Source organism: Serpula lacrymans (genome assembly GCF_000218685.1).
Source record: "Serpula lacrymans var. lacrymans S7.9 unplaced genomic scaffold SERLAscaffold_10, whole genome shotgun sequence".
Taxonomy (NCBI): domain Eukaryota; kingdom Fungi; phylum Basidiomycota; class Agaricomycetes; order Boletales; family Serpulaceae; genus Serpula; species Serpula lacrymans.
In genome coordinates this window covers 1039390-1060759 of record NW_006763299.1, presented here as the reverse complement: position 1 = coordinate 1060759, position 21370 = coordinate 1039390, and the positions used below count along the sequence as shown (strand labels likewise).

At 50.6% G+C, this 21370-nt stretch overlaps 9 protein-coding genes across 9 annotated transcripts; 2 read left to right on the top strand and 7 right to left on the bottom strand.

Annotated features, from left to right (window-relative positions):
- Positions 1–821: 821 nt before the first annotated feature.
- On the bottom strand, positions 822–3370 carry SERLADRAFT_451253 (uncharacterized protein; the record flags this gene model as incomplete). Its single annotated transcript, XM_007320875.1, has 6 exons — positions 822–1212; positions 1267–1349; positions 1408–1846; positions 2354–2899; positions 2957–3164; positions 3210–3370. 6 exons carry the CDS (start codon positions 3368–3370, stop codon positions 1075–1077), a joined length of 1575 nt encoding a protein of 524 aa, XP_007320937.1.
- Positions 3371–4335: 965 nt separating this feature from the next.
- Positions 4336–4672, bottom strand: SERLADRAFT_473153 (uncharacterized protein; the record flags this gene model as incomplete). Its single annotated transcript, XM_007320874.1, has 1 exon — positions 4336–4672. A coding segment is annotated over one exon (336 nt), but the record flags the coding sequence as incomplete, so codon positions are not given.
- A 302-nt stretch (positions 4673–4974) lies between these two features.
- Positions 4975–5507, bottom strand: SERLADRAFT_473151 (uncharacterized protein; the record flags this gene model as incomplete). The annotated part of the gene is made up of 2 exons (XM_007320873.1): positions 4975–5284; positions 5343–5507. Coding segments are annotated over 2 exons (387 nt in total), but the record flags the coding sequence as incomplete, so codon positions are not given.
- A 2759-nt stretch (positions 5508–8266) lies between these two features.
- On the bottom strand, positions 8267–8791 carry SERLADRAFT_473148 (uncharacterized protein; the record flags this gene model as incomplete). The annotated part of the gene is made up of 1 exon (XM_007320872.1): positions 8267–8791. The coding sequence occupies one exon, from the start codon at positions 8537–8539 to the stop codon at positions 8336–8338; it is 204 nt and encodes a 67-aa protein (XP_007320934.1).
- Positions 8792–9377: 586 nt separating this feature from the next.
- SERLADRAFT_395536 (uncharacterized protein) lies at positions 9378–10627 on the bottom strand (the record flags this gene model as incomplete). Its single annotated transcript, XM_007320871.1, has 5 exons — positions 9378–9561; positions 9628–9758; positions 9901–9980; positions 10055–10303; positions 10355–10627. 4 exons carry the CDS (start codon positions 10248–10250, stop codon positions 9447–9449), a joined length of 522 nt encoding a protein of 173 aa, XP_007320933.1.
- A 296-nt stretch (positions 10628–10923) lies between these two features.
- On the top strand, positions 10924–11463 carry SERLADRAFT_473144 (uncharacterized protein; the record flags this gene model as incomplete). The annotated part of the gene is made up of 1 exon (XM_007320870.1): positions 10924–11463. One exon carries the CDS (start codon positions 11258–11260, stop codon positions 11426–11428), a length of 171 nt encoding a protein of 56 aa, XP_007320932.1.
- A 10-nt stretch (positions 11464–11473) lies between these two features.
- Positions 11474–16320, top strand: SERLADRAFT_416874 (uncharacterized protein; the record flags this gene model as incomplete). The annotated part of the gene is made up of 6 exons (XM_007320869.1): positions 11474–12449; positions 12500–12635; positions 12681–13735; positions 13820–14279; positions 14334–15430; positions 15547–16320. The coding sequence occupies 6 exons, from the start codon at positions 12012–12014 to the stop codon at positions 15667–15669; spliced, it is 3309 nt and encodes a 1102-aa protein (XP_007320931.1).
- A 396-nt stretch (positions 16321–16716) lies between these two features.
- On the bottom strand, positions 16717–17882 carry SERLADRAFT_440415 (uncharacterized protein; the record flags this gene model as incomplete). Its single annotated transcript, XM_007320868.1, has 2 exons — positions 16717–17327; positions 17414–17882. The coding sequence occupies 2 exons, from the start codon at positions 17880–17882 to the stop codon at positions 16717–16719; spliced, it is 1080 nt and encodes a 359-aa protein (XP_007320930.1).
- Positions 17883–18064: 182 nt separating this feature from the next.
- Positions 18065–21329, bottom strand: SERLADRAFT_451245 (uncharacterized protein; the record flags this gene model as incomplete). The annotated part of the gene is made up of 4 exons (XM_007320867.1): positions 18065–18702; positions 18757–20901; positions 20964–21083; positions 21135–21329. 4 exons carry the CDS (start codon positions 21327–21329, stop codon positions 18193–18195), a joined length of 2970 nt encoding a protein of 989 aa, XP_007320929.1.
- Between the last annotated feature and the right edge of the window lie 41 nt (positions 21330–21370).

Genomic DNA, 21370 nt, shown 5'->3' with positions numbered 1-21370 from the left:
ATTCTGTTTACCTAGTAAATTTAGTGGTGTAACAATAATTTGTATATCTCTTGGCTGTAGGGGTATCAGAAAACCCAATGTTTTACCTTGACCTGCTATACAAACAATATCCTGGTCTCCTTTTGCTATTGCCTGCCCAACTTTGGCTTGAAATAGACATGGATAAATGCCTATACACTCCTTTGTTAGATCACGAATTTCTGGCAGCATGTGAATGATGCAATGTCTTGATGGAGAAGCCCCAATGGATGACATGCGGATACTGCTGGATTGGGCAACTTTGATCAAATTTCCAATTTGGATCATTTTTATTTTTATCATATTTTCAAAAGTCAGCTGTCACTTGACGGTCACTAGTCACTGTGGCTGACTTGCTTTACTAAAGTCCAGCCGCTGTGGAGAGGTTCAGAATCAAAGTTCAGCTGACTGGCAACTCCGCCATAGCCAGGGAAGTCACCGAATCGGTCGACCAATCTTTGGTCGACCGATTGACCGATTGTCGACCGATTATTCATGTGACCTGACTGTTTCATTTTACCCCAGGTTGCATCTTTTTTTTTCACCAAGTTCGTTTCTAACCCTATTTTCGGGGTTCGCATAGGTAGTGGTACTCTTTCGAAAGTCTATACAGCGACAGCAAAGGCATAAAATATTTATATTAGAGATCTGTGCCCATTCATGTGTATTGCACAAGTATTATGAGTAGTGTGAATGCAGAAAAAAGTAAGGAAAAGAGTGAAAATCATGAAAAAAACTTCAAGAAACCACTACTGCTTGCTCCATGTCGGAAAGACAGTCAACCCTCAAATACTTTTTTCCTTCGTGCTCCTTGACCAAATCCGGCATGGGGGGACTCAACGTGAGGGATTCATAAAGCCGAAACAAGACTGGGCTGTTTGGAATTGGAGGGGTCATTCGTTTGACTAGCATAGCCGCAAATGCCTGATATTCCATCTCAAGGTCAGCACCATTTCCACCCTCAATTATGACCTTCTCATATATTTCACGAATAGTCGAGAGGAAAACCCAAGGATGAAAGTGAGTGCCGTTCACAAAAATGCCTTGAGGCTGTGGCTAGGGTGGAAGCTCGTCTGGGAAATCCTTTCTGACAGGAACACCGTCAGAACAGAATAGTTTCTTGTGGTTTCCTGAAAAGCCTGTCGATCCTGGGTACTTGATAGTGCGGCAACGGCTACATATTTGAGTCTTACGCTAGTAGCATAGTTAGATCAATCATATATTGTTTCATGTATGTTTATCACTTACTGATTTCAGGTCTGTGTTTTCTCCTTTAACGAGCTGGACAATGAAACAATGGGTTCTCCAAAACTTCTCATTGCCGCTTGATGCTGATGAAAGAGACAGACAATTCAGTAGTACAATATGAGAGAATCAAACAATTCTTACAAACAAAATTATTAGACTTGATCCTCTCGACAATCTTTGTCTCTATTTCCCCCAATTTGTCAAATAGTGCACGGGGATTTTTCATAACTGCTGGGCTACCACCAGACTTAGGAAGCTTCTCTAGTCTACTATTATAGTCTGCTGTAGCCAGAACCCATTTCCGAGACGTCATGCTGAACGATGCCCATTTATTTTGTAGGCGCATATCCATGAATAGGAAAAATTCGGCACTAGAGTTGAGGGTGAGTGAACGTGGGTCGATACCCGTCGAGATGGAAAATATGCGCTGAGAGCGTGAGAGACCATTCAAGTTGGGGTCAGCAAGTGGTGAGAAGGCCGCCATCAAGTTTTGGCTGGTGTGTTTGTCACTAGGGCACTTGGGGGCGACAGTCTTTGATCCAGGTGCAAAAAACATGCTGATAATATTGCTGGTGGATGGCTGGTTGGTCCGGATAAGTGGGTACCATGGGCATGCTCAGTGTTGATTTCATTATAGTCAGATATGTACTTACAGTGCCTTTTGCCTGTATACTTGAGGCATTTGTAGCCGGTGTACTTGGGGTGTTTGTTGCTGATGTACTTGAGGTGTTCGCTGTTGTCTCCTATGCAGTAGTGTACATTAGTATTTCCAAAAAGGATATTAAATCTACATACCTGAGCAGTGGGGATACGACTCTTCTTCTGTAGTGGGCCTTCCAATGCGCCAGCAAGTGGCCCCAAATCTTCAGTTAGGTCATAAAATGGGACCTTCCGCTTGAGAGGCCCAGATTGGCTGGAATCGGCAAGCGCTGTTGGCTCAGTTATAGCCATCATTTCACCTGGTTGCGATGAGGCATACTCAAGTAGAGCACATGAGTGTTGTGTGTCAGCTGAAAAGGACAGAAGTTAGTTAGGTAGCAAGACAGTCATGGTGAAGAGGATACTTGCCTAAGGTGATTTGAGGCACTGTAAGCAAGTTGGGGTCGATATCCAGGCATTGCAGGATTGATGTGGGCTCAATCTCGGCATCTAAGACTAATTGATCCAGGCTGAGGTCTTGCTCGTCAAAATCAGCCTCAGTCTTAACTTCTATGAGGCCTCCAAATGTTGAGCTGTGGTTGGAGGGGCCGAGACCAAAGGATTCTTTGGTGTTGATGGATGAAAGGACAGGGCGTGCCTTCAGCTCTTGACTGTTGTTGCTGTGAGTTGGTTCTGTGGAAAGCAAGCTGTTCCATGAGTTGGCAATGTGGTTAGCTAAGCGGATGTGGTGTGTCCCATGGATAGAACTAAGGAATTTGCTCGGTTTCTGTGAGCGGAAGCGAATGCGTATGTTACGACGTATCACAAAATCAAAACCTAAGGCTAAGAACATCTCCAGGCCGCTGGCAAATGACCGCATGATGCCGTTCCAAGCCTTGTGCGACCCTTCAATGCGGCTTCCATCTGATCTTATATCTTGCCGAACTCGCATCAAACACCCTTTTTTGACGTGTGCGAGCTGGTCTGCATGCACCTGTGTAATTTAGATTGTCAGTAGTAGTGTATATGGCATGAAAAATGAAGTACTTACCTTGGAGGCAGCTGCAGACCACACCCCGCCCTTTTCGGCCCACTTCTCAAACATCGTTTGAAGCTGGACCTCTTGCTCTTCTTTTGTTCGATACTTCGCACTTTCTCCATGACCTGATGCCCGTGAACTCAGGATAGCTTTGCTAATGTCGTGGGCTACAGCCGAACACTGAGGGTTCCTGGTTCCGTTGAGAATGGCAGCAAGATACCTGCAAATATGTGAGTACAAGAACAGATAAGTCGTGTTTACTTACCTCATAATAAAATGGAATACATCCAGGCCAACTTGTGCATCTGGCATTGCTTTATTGACTGCACTGCGTACGTGGCAGCAGTTATCAACAATGACCATTTGTGGGAGGGGCTGATCCAGTTCTTCATAGCGAGACTTCAAGCCTTCAAGCAACTCCTCCATTTCTGCGTTTGCTTGAGTTTGGCAAAGTCTCTGTTAGATCCGAATTAGCCAGCAAGTTCAAACATTAATAAAACAAAACTCACCCAACAAAGTATCTCATTATCCTCGTTTATAGCGGTAAGCATTCCCCCCCTCATGAACTTGGTCCTTGTCTTCTGCTTATCTGCCACTGTTGCCTTCCCTGCAGCTTTGAAAGTATTGTCGAGAGAAATACAAACACCTGTTGCATCCCATGTTAGTTCCAGAGTTGATCAGCTACTGAAGGGAAAAGGATCTCACCAGACAAGGTGCGTAAGTATTCAGATGACTCAGCTTGTCGTGAGCGTTTACTGACTTCGAGATAAACATCTGTGATAAGATCATCAGTAATAGGTTTGTCACCATATGCATTGCTCAGGTTTGGCGGTGAGAATTCCACAAGAGGAGCACATGGCTCAAAAGGCGAGTGACACCTTCTTCTCTTTTCAAAATGTTGTAAGTATTCTAGAAAGCGCTGCTGATAGTCGAAAAGATGGAGTTCTGCGGTCAATGACACATTTCCAGGTAAGTGTTGAAGGCACAAAAGACATGATGACTTACGTTTGAAATTTTCTGCCAGTCCAGCCGATGTGGTTGAAGGTCGCAACTCAATGATCAGATCAAACAGATCGCGTGTCATACCGCATCTTTTGAAGAAGACTGGCACATTTCCTGTTTAATCTGGTGAGATCAGTGGCAGCTGTCTTGATGATGGGATTACTAATGAGGGATCTTCCAAAATTCCCACTTCTCCCAGAATAGATGACTTGTGGTCGCAAAGCAGTACATATCTTCTCCACTTTTAGGATCACCACGTTGCTTATTATTCTCTTTGCAGGCCTTGCATCGCAATTGGACTCCTAGTGCGTACTCTTCTCTTCGGATGCCATGAATATCTCGATGTCCTGTGGAAGTCCATCCTCCCCACTTCACATCCAGAGACTGACACCTCGGGCATTGATCAAGGCCGTCAAAATAGAAGGGGTGGACAATGGTTATCTCCTTCATGTAAGCAGTTCCAGGCTTCACATTTGGAAGATGTTTACGTTTCTCTAGTTGCAAAAATGTTGGAGGTGTAAATCGAGGGCCATAAAAAGGTATGCTACTCTTCAGATTTGGTGGAACTGACCCACTCTTGCTGTTGGGGTGAACAGATGTTGCCGAACTGACAAAGTCCACATACTCGACCACATGGGCCTCCCATTCATACTGGGCCGTTTGAAATTCACTGGCTGGGGTTGAACGACTACCTTCCCATGCTCTGACACGTCGTTTCACCTTCATTTCAAGTAAGTTCTTATCTTTGACTGGATTATATGACAAAACAACTCACAGATTCATTCCAATTAGTCTCAAACTTTACATGTTCACCAGCAGTCAAGGTGTTTTTAATCACACCTCTGACAACCATTGGCTCGAAGACTGACATGCTTTTACTAGGTAGTTGGGCTGTAGTCCGTTGTTGACAAAACTGGAGAATAGGAGTGGTGAGCACTCTCCTTTTTATTTAAATTTCTATTTCAAACTGGCTGAAGCTTTGCTAAGACAGCTAGTACACTATTACTCAAACACTTCGGCGACCTTCTAAACATCACAGTGAAATATATGTAGATCAGGTAATATAAAATACAGAGTGACTAGGCTATACTAGAAATAAATAAGTAAGAATAGTCATCATGAAACTGCATTTTGCAGAAGAGTGCGCAACCGACTGTATCGAGCCTCACGAATAGACAGGAAATGTCCTCGAATAAGTCGGTTTCCATGTATACCTGGACCATGTAGTAGTGTGAAATACACCTTGACAGGCAGGCCAATCGGGATGTCATCAAACGTTTCTGGTGGCCTTTGGTCCCCACATGAATTGAATATTGGGAACTCATTTGCGAGGGAATGCTAGCCAAACACATGAAAATTTAATTAGCCTTATATTTCTCAAAAAAAAGACACTCACACCATTATCATCATAGAGTCTCGACGAGACTTGTATCAGTTCTGTTTCATCAGGTCCAATTGCAATAGGCCTCGAGATCAGCTCAGAGGTACATGTCCCCTCACCGAGACTCAGTGAAACCTCGTGAAGACAGTGCAAAAGACACTGCCACGCTCTAAGCCCACACTGATCTTCCATCGGTTCAAGCCAGCAAGATGCAACAGTGCTGTGTATGTCTGGATAACCTTCAAACATGCTGTTGTCTCCTTGAGTAGTTAAATAGCACTGTCTTGACGAGATCTTGCAATCAACTGCAAATGCCATCTTAAAATATGCCGGAGGCTGAATTGAGCCTGGAAACCTCCAACAGAGGAGATACCTGTCAGGGCCTATGCTAACGAAACAAAGATTGTCGAGTTGGCTTTCAGTATCGGCAAGAAGGGCAGGGCAATGGAGGAAATAGTCAGATAGCGTAATTTCTATTTGACAACATGAACTCTATAAAAATATATAGCATACTACTTAATAGCTCACCTAGGCCTGCCATGAGACTCGATCCCCACAAGTTTTTGAAGTTGTACACTTGAAAATCTCCTGAGCAATTGTGAGTCATTGTCAACCTTCTTTGCAGATACGATCTGATGGCTTAGCACTTACCAATTGATACCGGTGGAATGGTACAAAGAAGCACACGAGGGAAGCACATTTGGTAAAGGTGGGTGTCTTGATAATAGCCGCTCAGAAGTAAGGAACAGAGGGGCTCCCTTGAGTGTGGCCGCAGAAGTTCCTGGGAGGGTCCCAGAATAGCCCTGGGGACCTTCCTGGTAGCTTTGGCGGCCCGCCGGGGGGCGAGAACTTCCTGGGAATGACCAATTTTTCAGCTGACTTTCCAAAATGTCTCATCACGTGCTTTCTTGCAATGTCGGGATGATCAATTGTCTCTATTCTCTAGGATACATTCTGAACCTCGAAACAGTGGATGGGGAGGAGCCTGACACATGCTATGCTGTGCAAACACGTACAACGTTGCAATTCGACACCTTGACTACTTCACCCACCACCTCTGTTGTTGAATATTAATATTGAACATCTGTGAGCTCGAGACTGTCAGTGTTTCGTGTCTATAACATCATCCTTCGTGAATATGATACGGACTGAAAGGATGCGCATGCGATCACTACATATACATGGTCAATTCGAAAGTGTATTCCTCTTGATCTCTTAATGTGGTCTCGACTCCCCCTTGCGTCCTCATTGAACCGCTGCGACAGATGTGCTCATACATAGGGAATGCTCTTTATCGGCACCTATAGCACCCTGATGAGCTATCAAAGTGTTGACGATTTCATTTATTTGCTGTGCGCGAAGAAAGGGTGGACTTGCAAAGAAGGTACTTCGCACTCATTCATCCGAGTTCCAACCATACTAATGTGCTAAGCTTCAGGGTATCAATTTTCTTCGAAAGTCACTTCCGCAATCATGTGTAGTTGTGGTTGCTGCGATAGCTCATTTGTGTAGGCAGAGCACGCATGCTAATTGAGAGTTATTGTTACTTGCCCACCAATCTCTCACTCCGCTCCTGTTGCTCAGTAGCATATGATGCTTTTCGATGATTGCATCCACAGGAATACTGCTGTTCCATATCCTTTCTTGTGAGAATGTTTATACTTTCTATGAATGTTGCACTAACTTTGCTGTAACAGCATACAGAATGGCGGGACTAGCTTGGCGTTGAGTGTGGAGAATGGTTCTTCAGCGAACACTGCTCGCATAAGTCTATCTTATCCTCAATGGTGTCTGTCTTATCTGGATGTTGCTTCCGAGTGATAACCGAGGAGATGCACGGGACGACAAAAACCAGATGTGGTTCTTTGTTGCAAAGAACTCTGTTTGGAATTATTCTGCAGAAGACGATTTTGTCCGTAACTCTACTTTTACCAGTTCGCGTACTGCGAGCATGTTCAAGTCGACGCCATAGAAATATCGTCCAGTTCTGAAGCCTATGTCATACCTGGCCCATCATTACGCATGGTGCCCGGAATACACACTCTCCCCTAAAAGTGTTGTTAATTCAACGTTTGTGCTTAGTGCCCTCAAGATTACGCTCGTGATCAACTGATTCATCTTGCTTATTCTTCCTTGGATGACTTGAGAAGAATGAAGAACGAACCCGTTGAACGATCACCGTCTCTTGTTTCGTATATCGAATTGCTACAAAACTCGTGTCCTTGCAAATTCCTGCTCCTGGAACTCTTCTCTGTTGAATTTATCAGGGGATGATCATAATGATAAACATTTTGTACATTCCTGGCTCAGGGCAGATCCTCAGACTCGGAATACGGAAGACTGCAGTGTACGGATCTGCGATGGAAATCATGTGGAACTTGGGAGGACACCTACGAGGTCAATACTACTCCTTATCAGTGAGTCTTCCTAACAAAGACAACACCATTTTCAGCAGGTTCCCACCACGAAGTCGCCATGTGCCCTCGTTAAAGCACGTCAACAATGCCAGCCTTTTCATTCCTGTCTACATCTCGCCTTCATAGTCATTAGGCAATGATGAATTTGTGAGCTGCTCTCCTTCTGGATTGAATGTTTTTGATACTAACGGCTTTTGTTGTTACAAGTCCTAGCAATGATGAGTGGCAGGACTTTTTTGAAATATTGGAACCCATATCCTTTATTGGGTTCCTGATCGCATTGGGACACTTGCTGAAAAATGGAGACAAGGTAAGATATCGCGTACAGTAAATCCTCTCTCCAAACTGAAATTTAGTTTTGACCGGGATAAAATGTACCGCGCTTTAGTGAAATGCTCGCATAGTACAATTGTCGTGATGGGTGTTATTCTCGGAGAGGTTATCGGAGGACCACTCGGCGCTGCCATCGGTGGGGCAGCGGCTACGCCGTTGGCCATTGCTTCCGAGAAATGGTTTCCAGCCAGGATCACGAACGATGAAATACGCAGCTCAGTTTCGACCGCGGGATCGACAGAAATCATCATCGAGACGTTAGTGAACGCTTTGACTGCCAGGCTGCTCGGTTTGTGGCTGCGATGATTCCTGGTATATCAACCAGGCATCTGCGAAGCTGGGGCTAGAAGGACTGTTAGTTCTCCTATGGATGGCCCGCTCAGTGATGTCGTTCTGCACACAGAACACATGCAAACGGTACGTGACAAGATTGACTCTGCCATGGCCAACGGATGTGACCATCTCTATGACTGAGGGTGTTCAACGGGATTGGTACCGGTGTTCGGCGCTTTTTCGCTGGCAGTGGATTTCGAGGTCGTGACGGGGTGCTCAAGTTGAATCACGCTCAGACTGAGATAGTACATCTTGCACCGCACTTTTTTGTTTCAGCTTGTAACAATGTCCCATACTCCTGACCTATAGTGAACGATATGTTTGTATATCACACCTACGTACCGGCAGTCCAAAACGATGGGTGAATCCATTCAGTTTACTGGTATCTCTAGCTCCCAAGATGTTAACTATGCTGCAGCTGCATACTACAAATTCACCACCCGCAGATATCAAAGAAATGGAAGCGGAAGAGTCGATTCCGGTCGTTCTCGTAAAACTGCGTACGACCCAAAGCCGCTCTGCGGTCACAGGACACATCTGCGTCTACTACAAGCGAATGGAAAGTCGCGAACAACACCACACACTACACGGTAGTCTACCGGATAACCGACGCAAAGTACTGTTCAATTGCGACCTTGCTTAGGCCCCAAATGGCCCCTGTTCATTGACATCCATCGCCGGGGCGAAACACATCAAGAACCTTGGAGGCGTTCTAGCCACTTATCAAGCCCTGGTTCAAATGCTCACCACGAATCAATAAGTCAACAAGCTGGCAGCATTGTGCGTCGATGTCACAAAGCACGGGATGCTCAGTGACCATGTCCTGTCTTATGCACGGGCCAATCATACTTGGTCACCATAGGACGAATAAATTGAATCACACTGTCAATTGTGTACCTCTCAGGGGTGACAGTTTATATACAGACAAATAAATAAGCAAGCAAAAAAAAAAAAAAAACCATAAAATACACAACAGCACCTTCACCTCCCCCCCAAATAGCTATCGTACACCCTATCGTCACCCGCTCGGTGCCGCTCAAGCAGAAATGGACTTTAGAATCTCCGTGTCCAACGGCCACTGCTTCCCGATCCAGGTCGCCAGCTCGGTGTGGTCTCTGAGGGGGTTGCCTGTGTTGGGGTGGACGAGGACGCTGTGCGTGCGTGCGAGCGGGTGAGCGAGTGAGTGGGTGAAAAGAGGACGCGGGTGGTTCACTCACGAGCACGGTCCGCGGTTCACGACGAGCCAGGAGAACAACGCGCCGGTCTGGTGCGGGGTGAACGTGTCCACTTCAAACATGGCGGTGGGGTGTGAACCCATGGGCTTCTCCCATAACGGGTATGTGCGGAGCTGTCAAAGGCAGCGTGAGCAGAGTCAGAATCAGGGTATCGAGGCCAAGGCCAAGGTTCCCCCTAGCACCGACGATGGCACCGTCCTGCGGGGGGGAGAGGGACGAGAAGAGAAGAGAAGAGCTGGACTGGACTGAACTGACCTCGGGAAACTCCTTTATGATCTTCTCATGCAGCTCTCTAGCGAATTTGGCCTCCGACGCGATGTTTTGCATGTGATAGACTGGAGGCAAGAGTCAGAACACCCGCAATCATACCACGCACACACAGACATAAAATCGAAACGAAAACACGCACTATGGAAGTCAAACCCATTCGTCGACGGCAGGATCGGCGCCTGGAACGCGTCGTACGCGACAGACCGAGCGCCTGGTGTGGTGGTGGTGGTGGTGGGAGTAGACACGGACGCGCCTTTGGCTTGCAGCACGAGCGCCTGGATCTCTTCGCCTGTCATGTCCTTTGAGAAGTTGGTGAGGAGTGCTTCGACGGACATGGTTAAGAGGGTGGGTGTGCGGTTGTGGGGTGAGTTGGGATGGTGAAATTGAGCTTGGGATGAGATGAGAACGGGTGATCTGTGAGGGGACGTTTTATACATACTCGCAATATGAGTCCGAGTCTGACCCTGGACCTTCTACGAGACAGCGCACTGCTAAAGAAAGCATAAAATGAGTCATGCCCCGGTCTAAAGACTGACACAAAAGAGTGCGCTGGCCCGGGGTGTGTGTGAGACTCGGAAGGCGAAGAGAAGGGCGGAAGGCAGGAAGGATGACGAAAGCTCAGCGGCATGGCATGGTGCAGCAAATACGAAGGGGTGTGCGGCTTGACGGCGGGGAAGGAAGGCAAGGTGAGATCGTGTTGTGTAATAGGGCTGAGAGGAGGTGAGTCATCTTATCTGATAGGGGAGCGTCTTGATCGCATTGGCATATGATGCATAGTAATGTGGCTGGGATGCATAGTTTTATTTTGGAGAAATGTCGTTATTCCGTTCAGGGTGTGGTTTGCGGTGTATTGTATGGGAGTAGCGCTGGGGGTCGGCGTACTTGTGCTAGGCGAGAGCGAGTGGAGAGCTCGAGTCAGTCGACCCGTAAGTTGAGAGCGACGCGACGAAGGGAGATGGCAGCTGTGACTTGAATGCCATTGACAAACCTTTAATTTTGCAACTTTTGAGTTTGAACGTTGAACCCGAACGACGGCTATGAGTTGGTCGGGCTTCATGGGTCTCGATCGATGTCATGTAGATGACGGTGACGGAGGACAGCTCTCGGGCCTTTGGAGAGGAGGGGGGAGGACGTCATAAGTCTGAGATAGTACCACTGACACGGTGTAGTGGCAACTGAACTTGGAAGTTTTTCGAACAAGAAACGACGTCGAAAGAAAACGAAAACAAAAAATCGTACTGCATGAGACCACTGCCCTGACCTCTATCCAAGTGCACAGTGCACAGCAAAGACATGTTCTCGGTTAATTATCCCAGCACGAAAGCCCAAAGGCGATAAGCAGATGCTAAAGTCAGATAAAGGTCTTAGTCTTGGATGGGATTTCAGATGCGTCTACGTGATTGCACCATTAAAGAAAACATCGGCAACGATACTCGGGAATCAGCTCGACGTCGTGACAGCGTCGCAACTGACTACACAAATCACAAAACAGTCCAACGACGAAGACGCGTGAATCCATGATATGCGAGTCTATCACTCGAGAGGGTCGCATCTAGTTCTACGTCTACAGATATCATTATCAATGTAAATAAAAACAAACCCAAGGTCTGGACGGAGGATCGACGATAAAAGACACCCCATCCCAAAACATACCAAAACAGTCGCGGGTGGTATCAATGAAGCGTTTTTTCGGTTTTTTTTTGATGGCTGTGAGACATTGTGTGCAGATCCAAGTGCGGTGCGTGTGTGTGGGGTGATGACTGAATGGTAGGGTGCTGCCAACGGGTATTATTATATGGGACGTGTGGAATCAGGGATCAGTGATAGAGGAAGGTGGAGAATATTGAAAGAGACGGCGAGTGGTGGGTAGTGGCGAGCTGAGCTGGGGTGAGCGGTGCAGCCATCTGTCAATGGTCGTTAGAGGGAAACTGAGACTGGACTGGAGAACGAGGCCAACGCCCTGTTTTATTATTTCACATTTATGAAAGTGCAGACAAGATACATGTATGTAGGAAGCGAAAAGGGTGTGAAAGTGGCATCGATCTGCTAAGCGACCAAAGACGCTGCTCTCGCTCGCTCACCAGGACAGACGAGAGATGGTTGGGACTACGAACTGGATGCAGCGGAGAGAGCGGCAAGTGCCAGTGCCTGCGTTGGAGGTGGAAATGATGGGAGGGATCCATCAAGTTCCACTCTCACCCACCTACGTCTCTCCTCGCTCTGCCCCCAAACCGCCCACCTTCAAGTCAAACACCTTCAAGGGTCTCCACAGCGTCTTTGCCAGAAAACCTGCACGCGCCCACTCCGCCACCTCCCTCCACTCTGCCTACTCTGTCTCCACACACACCGACTCCCTCCTCGACCCCCATCCCTACGCCCCCATGCCCCCCGCACCCCTCCCCGTCGTCTCCTCCCACGACGCCATCGACGACGACGACGAGTGTCCCGTCTGTCTCGAACCACTCAGCTTCAGCTTCAGACTCCCAGGCGAGAAGCCCCATGTCGTCCCCGAGTGCGCACACGCCCTCCACGAGGTCCTTATCTCTCCCCTCTCCTCCTCTCCCCTGCTCACCTTCTCCCACAGGCCTGCTTCACCGCCGTATACGGCCCTCCCCCAGGCCACTCCAGATCCGCAGTCCCACGCAAGTCCAACCTCGGCGTCTGCGGTGTCTGCAGACGACCCATGAAAATCGGCGATGGCGATGGCGGCAAGAGCAACAGTCTGTCTCTCTCTTATCTTCTTGTCCCTCGCTGACCCTCTCCAGAACTCGCCTCGCTCACCGGCGTCGACGGCCGCAACACCTCCGTCCTCTACCCCGGCCGCGACACCTCCTCCACCAGACCGGGCTCGTCCACCCCGCACCCCTACGACCCCACAGAGGACGACCCAATAGACCACGCCGCCTCCGTCCGCTCCGCACCGAGCACCGACCAGTCCCACTACATCGTCGCCCCCTCCATCCAGGTCAGACCCGAGTTCTCCTCCCTCTCCCGCACCCCAGACGTCAGCCAGCCCCTCACCTGCATCGTCGTCATCGAGCTCCCAGCCCGCAGGGGACAGAGCCACATCCCTGGCCCCGTCATCCCAGACGCCTACAGCCCCCGCCGCGACACCGACCACCTTCTCAGCCCCAGACCAGAAGACGCCATTCGTGCACGCACACAGTACCCATCGGACCCCGAACCGCGCGCCCCTTTGCATTCAGAGCACGACTATTCACAGGACGAAGACTCGCCCTTCAACGCCATCACCGACGACCTCCGCACCCGCATCATCGACTGGAAGGGCCACGCCCTCTCCGGCCTCGGCCCCCTCCAAATGTACGATCTCCTCTCCGTCCGCCGCGACTCCCTCGTGCGCGAGTTCTTCGTCTATCTCTTCAAGGAGGCCATCATATGCGTCGTAGAAGAAAAAAAGAGAACCCTCGGCCGCTTCCTCCCCTCCCCCTCCTTCAACGACTCCTCCACCTCCACCTCGGCTTCCAGCAGCCAGTCCCGCGGCGTACTCAGGCTCAAGGGCCGCATCTACGTCCGACACATCAAGCATGTCACCGCCAGCACCTCGACCGGGGAGATGAGTCTGACCATCGATATGGAGGACGAGCGTCTCGACTCCTTCATCCTCGTCTTCAAAGAACGCTCCGCCCTCGAAGCATGGAGAAGCCAGATCCAAGCCCTCGTCGACTCCTTCCAGCACCGACCGCCACCCCTCCACCTCCAGCAGCAGCAGCAACAAGGCTACGATCGCGGCCTCGACATGGACGAGTTTGGCGGGAGCGGCAAGGCGGCGAGGGTGTTGAGCGGGAGCACGGCGACGACGGTGAGTACGGTGGACAGTCTCTTGAACGGCTCCTCTCGATCGACCGTCTCTTCTTCCACCTCACACGGCTCAATGCCTCACCAGCGCCAGATGCAGCAAAAACTAACAACGCTGGGCGAAGACGACGTCCTCGGCTACTTCGAGCCCTCCGCCGGCCTCGTCACCCCACACGTCTCCGCCGGACCCTCCAACTCCCTCGCGCCCCTCCCCCACCCGCCCCTCGACCTCATCCTCATCGTGGCACTCCCGCCACCCAACGCGACCCCGAGTACGGCCGCCCTGAAGATGCGCGTGATCAAGGCGTCGCTTGATTTTGTGCTGGCCTCGTTGGCGGTGAAGGATAGGCTGAGCTTGGTGACGTTTGAGGTGGGCACGGGCGGTCGCGTACGGAAGACGCCGTATTTGTGTGTGGGGAGGGCGCAGAGCAGGGCGAGGCTGTCAAAGTTTATTGATATGATCGGCATGCAGGATTCACATGAGGACGAGTTCTTGGTGAGGGCTTCAAAGGATGAAAAGACGGATGTGGTGACCGCCGTCAACCATGGTGCGTTCCTACTCTACATGATACAAAATTTATGGCGACTAACGACTATGACAGGTCTGGACGTCGTACTGCAGCGCAAGTCGCGCAACCCCGTGTCGGGGATGATCCTCGTCAGCGACGCCGCCGACAGCACGCGCCGTGCCCAAATGGACCTCGTCCTCGCCCGCGCCGAAGCCGCCAACATCCCGATCCACTCCTTCGGCTACGGCCGCTCTCACGACCCCGCCTCCCTCTGGCTGATGTCGAACCACACGAGCGGGACGTACACGTTCGTCAAAGACTGGTACGACCTCCGCGGCTGTCTCGCCGGGTGCGTCGGGGGGATGATGTCGATCGGGCTGCTGCACATGAAGCTGCACATGAAGATCGTGGACGGACAGAGGTTCAGGATCCGCAAGGTCTCTGGCGGCCCCTCGTCCATCCTCTCGTCGGACGGACATGATGTGGATATCGATGTGGGGGAGCTGAGGTATGGGGAGTGCAAGGAGATGCTGATCGAGCTCGAGCTGGACAACACGGACATGCGCAAGCCCCTCTCGCCCTCGCACGGCGCCTCCCAGTCCATGAACGCGACAGACCAGTTCGTGCAGAGCCTCGGCCTCGACGCGCTCTCCATCGACGACGGCGCGGACCTGGTGGAGGGGATGATGGACAGGATGATTGACGAGGTGCCGGTGTTCGAGGTCGATGGCTCGTTCTTTGATCCGGCGGCGGGGAAACATGTGTCGAGGTTGGCGCATCCGGTCCTTTTGACGGTCACGCTGTTGCCCGTGGCTAGTTCGTCGCAGCAGCAGCAAGCTGCGAAGGCGCGCCCCTCCGATCCCGTCATCGTGCGCCGCCGAATGGAGCTCCTCGCCTCGGACATGATCACCCGCGCCCTCGTCCTCGTCGCGCGCAAGAACTACGCCCAGGCCCAAAAGATCATGAGCGAGACGAAGCGGATCCTGCACACCGTCCTGCAGTCGATCTCCAAGACGCTGCCGGCGCCGAACAGCGAGGGCGCGACGGTGCGGAATCGGAAGGAGATATTGACGCTGTCGGCGGTGAGGGCGATGCAGGCGATGTTGCAGGATTTGCAGGTGTTGGCGGAGGCGTTGGAGGAGAATGTGGAGCTGTTTGCGCATGATCAGAGGAATTTTGGGGCTCAGCAGGTGTGTGCTCCTTCTCTTTCTCGTCCCTCCCTTTCGGACTCGTAGTGTGGGGATGTGGGAACTGGGAATTTGGAAAATGACTGACGGTGGCTGCGTGCTTTTTTTTTGCTTTGTAGGCTATGATCTTGCGAGACCAGAAGAGCTGGAGTGGGAGGAGTGCGACTGAGCGTTTGTTCTGGACGATGGACAACTCGATCGAGCTGGTCTCGCGGAGTACTGATTGGGTAGCTCGCGATTGATGACTTGATAAAAATTAGGGAAAGAAAGAGTCGTGTCATTGTGTTTGCGGGCTTACAGCTGGTTTGGCGATACCCTTTCTCTTTGCTCCGTTTCTGTTTCTGTTTCTTTTTCGCGATGGTGATGATGGGTTTCGCGATGTGTTTTAGGTCTCGTCGTCGTCGTCGCCCCTATCCACTCGTTCGTCTTTCTATGCTTGCCTCGACTTGATATCCTTGATATCCCCTCCTTTTTCTTTTTCTTTGACACTTACCGCGCTGCCCCCACTTGGTTTATCGGTTTATTCTTTTCCATTCCATTCCGCATTCAATTTCACATTCCATTCATTTCACACACAACAAAAAACCTCGTTTGTGATATATCCTGTCATACTGCTTTACCCCCTCGACTTTTTGTACCAGTGCTAGTGACACCTCGTTGGGGAATCGTGTGTTCTCGAGTCCAAATTGCTCTCTCTCGGCCCCTCTGAGAGTTGGGAACGCGTTTTTCATTTTCGATTTTTCGATTTTCTTCACTTCTTTCCTTTTTTTTCGATTTTCGATTTTCTTTCTACTAATTCTGAATATTATGGAAAAAACTGTACTGTAAGATTCTCTAGATCATCTCTTAGGCGGAGGTATGAGGCGTATATATATTAATTTTCTTGACAAATTGATGAGCGAGCGTGCGCGATGTGGGGGGGGTTGTGGTAGTGCGATGCGATGCGATGTGAGTAGAGGGTATGGTATGTATGCATGATGGATGGAAGGGGGGGGGGGGCGTAACGCGGGAAAGCGAGCGTGAAATATATCTGTCGATCGTACCGATTGTCGATATCGAGCTCCCGCACACCCCCTTCACGATCCACCTCGCAGCGTAGCCGTCCCTACGCACCACACACGTCTCCCCGAACTCCGGTGTTGTCGATGCTAAGCGCTAAGAGGTGTGCATATGCATGCCAAGATGTCAATAAGTCAAAACGTTGAGGAAAACCAATGGCGATGATACGGTTTGAAGGGGGAGGGGCGCGAGTGCGGGTGCGGGTGGTGTCTCGAAATCGACATCGAAGCTCATTCGTATCCAAGCCGTACCCTCTCCTCGCGATCTCGCTCCAGCCTCGTCACCCTGTTTTCAGCCTCTGAGATTACGTCGTCCCAGGCTACGAACAGCTCGGAGAGGGCGTCTACCTGCAAGATGGCAAACATAAGGGGGGGAGAGCCATTAGACACGGTTTTGTACGGTGTACGACTCGTATCGAGGGTGGGGGAGGGGGGGGCGAGACTTACGTGGGTAGCATGCTTTTCCATAAGCGCAGCGATGCGTTTCTCCAGCGCTGATGCCGTCTTCACGTCCTCCTCGCGAGCTTCAAGTACGGCATCCAGGCGCGGTCGGTACGTTTGATATTCTGCAACGACGGTGTCAGTCGCATGCGCAAACCATGCCGCCACCCCCCACCGGCAGACGAGACGCCTACCTGAAAGCTTGCCGGCGCCCGTCACGCCCCTCTGCTCCAGCATCTCAATCTCGCGCATGTCCCGATCGGCGGCGCGGATGTCTGGCTCCATCTCTGTGAGGAAGACGTCGAGTTCTTCGGGGGACATGTGTTCGTAGGCTGGTGCGGGCGCTGGGAGGGTTCCGGCGAGGGCAAAGGAGGGAGTGAGCAGGTGGGCATGTTGATCATCTGTGGAAATGAGTCTTGAGTATGTGTGTATCATCATCATTTCCGGACACGATGCAGGGGGGAAGGGGGAAAGGCGAGATACGAACAGCGATCCATGAATCTCTTCAGACCCTCGTTCGACTCTACGACGGTGTTGAGCCGACGCAACACATCCTCCGTCAGCCGTATCAGCGTCTCCCCATGCTTAAGCTCCGGCACCTTATCCCTCCCCTTCCTCTCCCTCCCATCCTGCCGCACACCGACAAGAAGCGCCTCCAGCAGCCTCAGCCTCAGCTCGAGCGAGAGCTCAGGATCGATGGCGGACGGCTGGAAGGGCTGAGTCGCCGCAGCCGCCTCGAGGGCGAGTTGGGCGGCGGCGTCTGTGATCACCGTCAGTGGGTGCTGGGCGGGGGCCTCTGGGACCGAGGAGAGGTCGAGCTGGGAATGGGACGGTGAGAGGGCGGCGCTCATTGGGTTGGGTGGTTGGCCGCTGGCTGGAGGCGATGATGGTGGTGTGGACGAAAAGATACGATGCCTTGTGAAATCTCCTAAGAATACACTTCCGATGGCAGCCATGGAGACACCAGCGTGCAGTTGCCGACGAGAGATTACGCTGGGCGCAACGATGGCGAGTTATTGGATTTGGATATGAAAAATCAAAAATTAAAAAAGATGGATGGATAGATGTTCGTGTCACGCTATAAGCATTCGCGACAAACCATACATGGCTAGCGCGTTGCAACCTCATGCAAAGACAATTTGCGATACAGAAAAAATTATACATTGACCGTCATACGATAGAAAGACACACTCCCACCCATATTCAAGAAGCATACAGATGTATTCCAAGAAAGAAATGAAATAAATAACCAGACTAGATTCCACCTTATACATTCTCACTCATCTCCACCGGTATCTGACTGTACCCATCGGTCTTTCTGCTTAGCCTAAACAGAGACCTGAAAGACCCCCAAGCATCACTGGCAGTCGCTCGCGCGCTATCCATGATCGTCTCGCCATGCACAGTCTCGCCAGGCATCACGCTCGCCGTCGGACGCGTCCACCACCTCAGGAGCAAGGAACTCGTGACCACGCTGACAGACGAGAACGCCATGGCAGCGCCTGCCATCATCGGATGCATGTAAAGGCCGAGAGGCAAGAAGAAACCCATCGCCAGTGGTACGCCGAGCAGGTTATAGATGCAGGCCCATACGAGGTTCCGTCTGATGACCGTAAAGATACTGCGAGAAAGATTGAGCGCGGCAACGACATCCAAGAGATCAGAACGCATGAGCACAATATCCGCAGCTTCAATGGCTACAGATGTTCCTGAAGACAGAGCAATGCCCACAGTCGCTGCAACCAGCGCGGGGGAGTCGTTAATACCGTCACCCACCTGTTGAAGATATATTTGAATTGTCATTTCATAATTGCAACAGGAAGCACTCACCATTGCTACACCATCGCCATTACTCATCAGATCAGTCACCAGAGATGCCTTTCCTTTCGGACTCATATTGGCCCAGACACCTTCAGGATTGATGCCTACCTGTTTGGCAACAGCCAATGCAGTAGCCTTGCCATCTCCCGTCATCATGTTCACCTCGATACCCATCGCTTGCAAAGCTTTCACAGCTTGAGCGGAGGTTGGCTTAGGAGCATCCGACAGCGATACCGCCAACAGAGGGACTGGAATCGACGATGAAGAACGACTAATGGAGACGTATATGATCGTATGTCCTAGACTAGTTTCCTGTGCTTCGAAATGTGACAAGGCAGACGGCAAATAACCATTGTCAGATTGGGTGATAAACCGCGCATTACCAACGTAAAGAGTCATCTTCGATCCTGACGCCGAGATGACGGCTTTCACACCAGATCCAGTGACACTCTCGAAAGACTCGATAGAGACATCTTGGGTATTTAGTTCGTATTGGGCAAGCAAGTCTCGCCCATATACAGCGATAGCTTTGGCCAGCGGGTGTTCCGAGAGAGCCTCAGTAGCTGAAACCATTGAGATGATAGCCGCTCGTGAGGTCACGTTGTCTGCACATTTGAAGGATAGCGACTGAGGTCCAACGTTTTGTTCTGGTAAGAGCTCGATAGTGTCGCTCGGAGGTGCCCAAGTCATTCCGACGACGGTTAGCTTTCCTTCTGTTACTGTGCCCGTCTTGTCGAAAACGATTCTCTTGATAAATCTACTAGCCTCGAGCGCCCGTCCTCCCTTGATCAGGATACCATTCTTGGCCCCCACTCCCGTCCCAACCATGATCGCCGTAGGAGTGCTCAAACCGAGTGCACAAGGACAGGCGACGACGACAACAGATATACACATCTGCAAGCAAACGGCAAGCTTACTCGCGCCAGTGCGACGGAACATGGTCGGTAACGAATCGTCGCTGATCACATGGGAGACGATCATCCACACAATAAACGTGATCACAGAGAGTAGTATCACGGTAGGGACGAAGTAGCCAGCAACGCGGTCCGCAAAGGCCTGTATCGGTGCCTTGGACGTCTGAGCTTCCTCGACGAGCTTGACGATCTGCGCAAGAGCTGTATCCTTCCCAGCGCGAGTGACGAGCATGTCAAAAGTCCCAAGGCCATTCACGGTACCTCCGATAACGCTGTCTCCGATTTGCTTCAGAGCAGGGACAGGTTCTCCGGTCACAGCGCTTTCGTCGACGGACGAAGAGCCCTTCACGACGGTCCCGTCCGCAGGGACCTTATCCCCTGGTACAAGTTTGACAGTATCTCCAACCTGAACCAATTCAGTGGGAATCCGCTTTTCTTGTGTACAGACAGGGGCATCGGTATAGATGGTAGCCATAGTTGGTGTAAGGGCCATGAGATCAGTTAGAGCAGCGCTAGTTTTACCTTTGGCCCGGTTCTCCAAGTAGCGACCCAACGAGACAAACATAATCAACATAGTGCTAGTATCAAAAAAGACGAATGGCCTGTAGTCGGGATTATCGTTGGTCATGGCAAAAAGCATGGCAAAGAGGGAATAGAAGTATGCAGCAGAGGTGCCGAGCATGACTAGAACATCCATCGTTGCACTCCCGTGCTTCAACGACTTGTACGCATTTCGATAGAATTTTTGGCCAACCCAGAACTGTGAGGGTGTTGTCAACAGGAGTAGTAAGATGTCGCCAAGATAGACACCGCGGTAGACTCGAAGGTTGACAATTGGCCGGAGAAAGGGAATGCGATGTGCTATCATGCTGATGAAGAATACAGGCACAGCGAAGGCGAGAGCCCATTTGAGTCTGTTGGCCCATTCTTGTATCTCCTTCGCTCTCGTCAATGATTGCTTCTGGGTGGCGTCTTCATGGTCCGAAAGTATGGCATCGAACCCCATTTCCTCGATTCGCTCGACCATCTCCCTTGGGCCGACAAGAGTACGATCAAATTCCACTTTGGCCGTCTCTGTTGTGAGGGAGACAGCCACACTGGTGACTCCTGGCATCTCTCGCAACCCTGTTTCGACGGTAGAAGTACAAGACGAGCAGGTCATGCCATATATTCGTAGAGTTACCTCGTCAGAGCGAGAGAGTGGGATGAGGGTTGCATCGAATCCTATGTCGGAGATTTCCTGTGGTAGTAGCATTAGTGATATTCCGACATAAGATGAAATCCTAATGTAGGTTTACTCACACCGATGATCTTGTCTGTATCCCATACATTGGGATCATATTCGATCACTGCTCGTTCTGCCAACAAGGCGACCTTGATGGAATGAATTCCGGCTTGAGTCCTTAACATGCCTTCGATTGACTAATGTGATTGTGAGTAAAGATGTAAAATGATGGCTAAGAACACTCTTACCTCGACACATGAGCCACATGTCATCCCCTCAACTCTCAGTTCGCACTTCTCTGATCCATTGACATCCGAGAGAAAAGATTCTGCGGTCGCCAGAGGTTCATCTTGCGCCAGTGGAAGCTCCACTCCTCCCGAAGGTGATGCCGATATTTTGGCCTTCTCTAGGACGCTTGAGATCGCTGCGGATAATGCAGACATATTATTGCTATGATGTTTCTTCTATATCAATGCTGAACTGG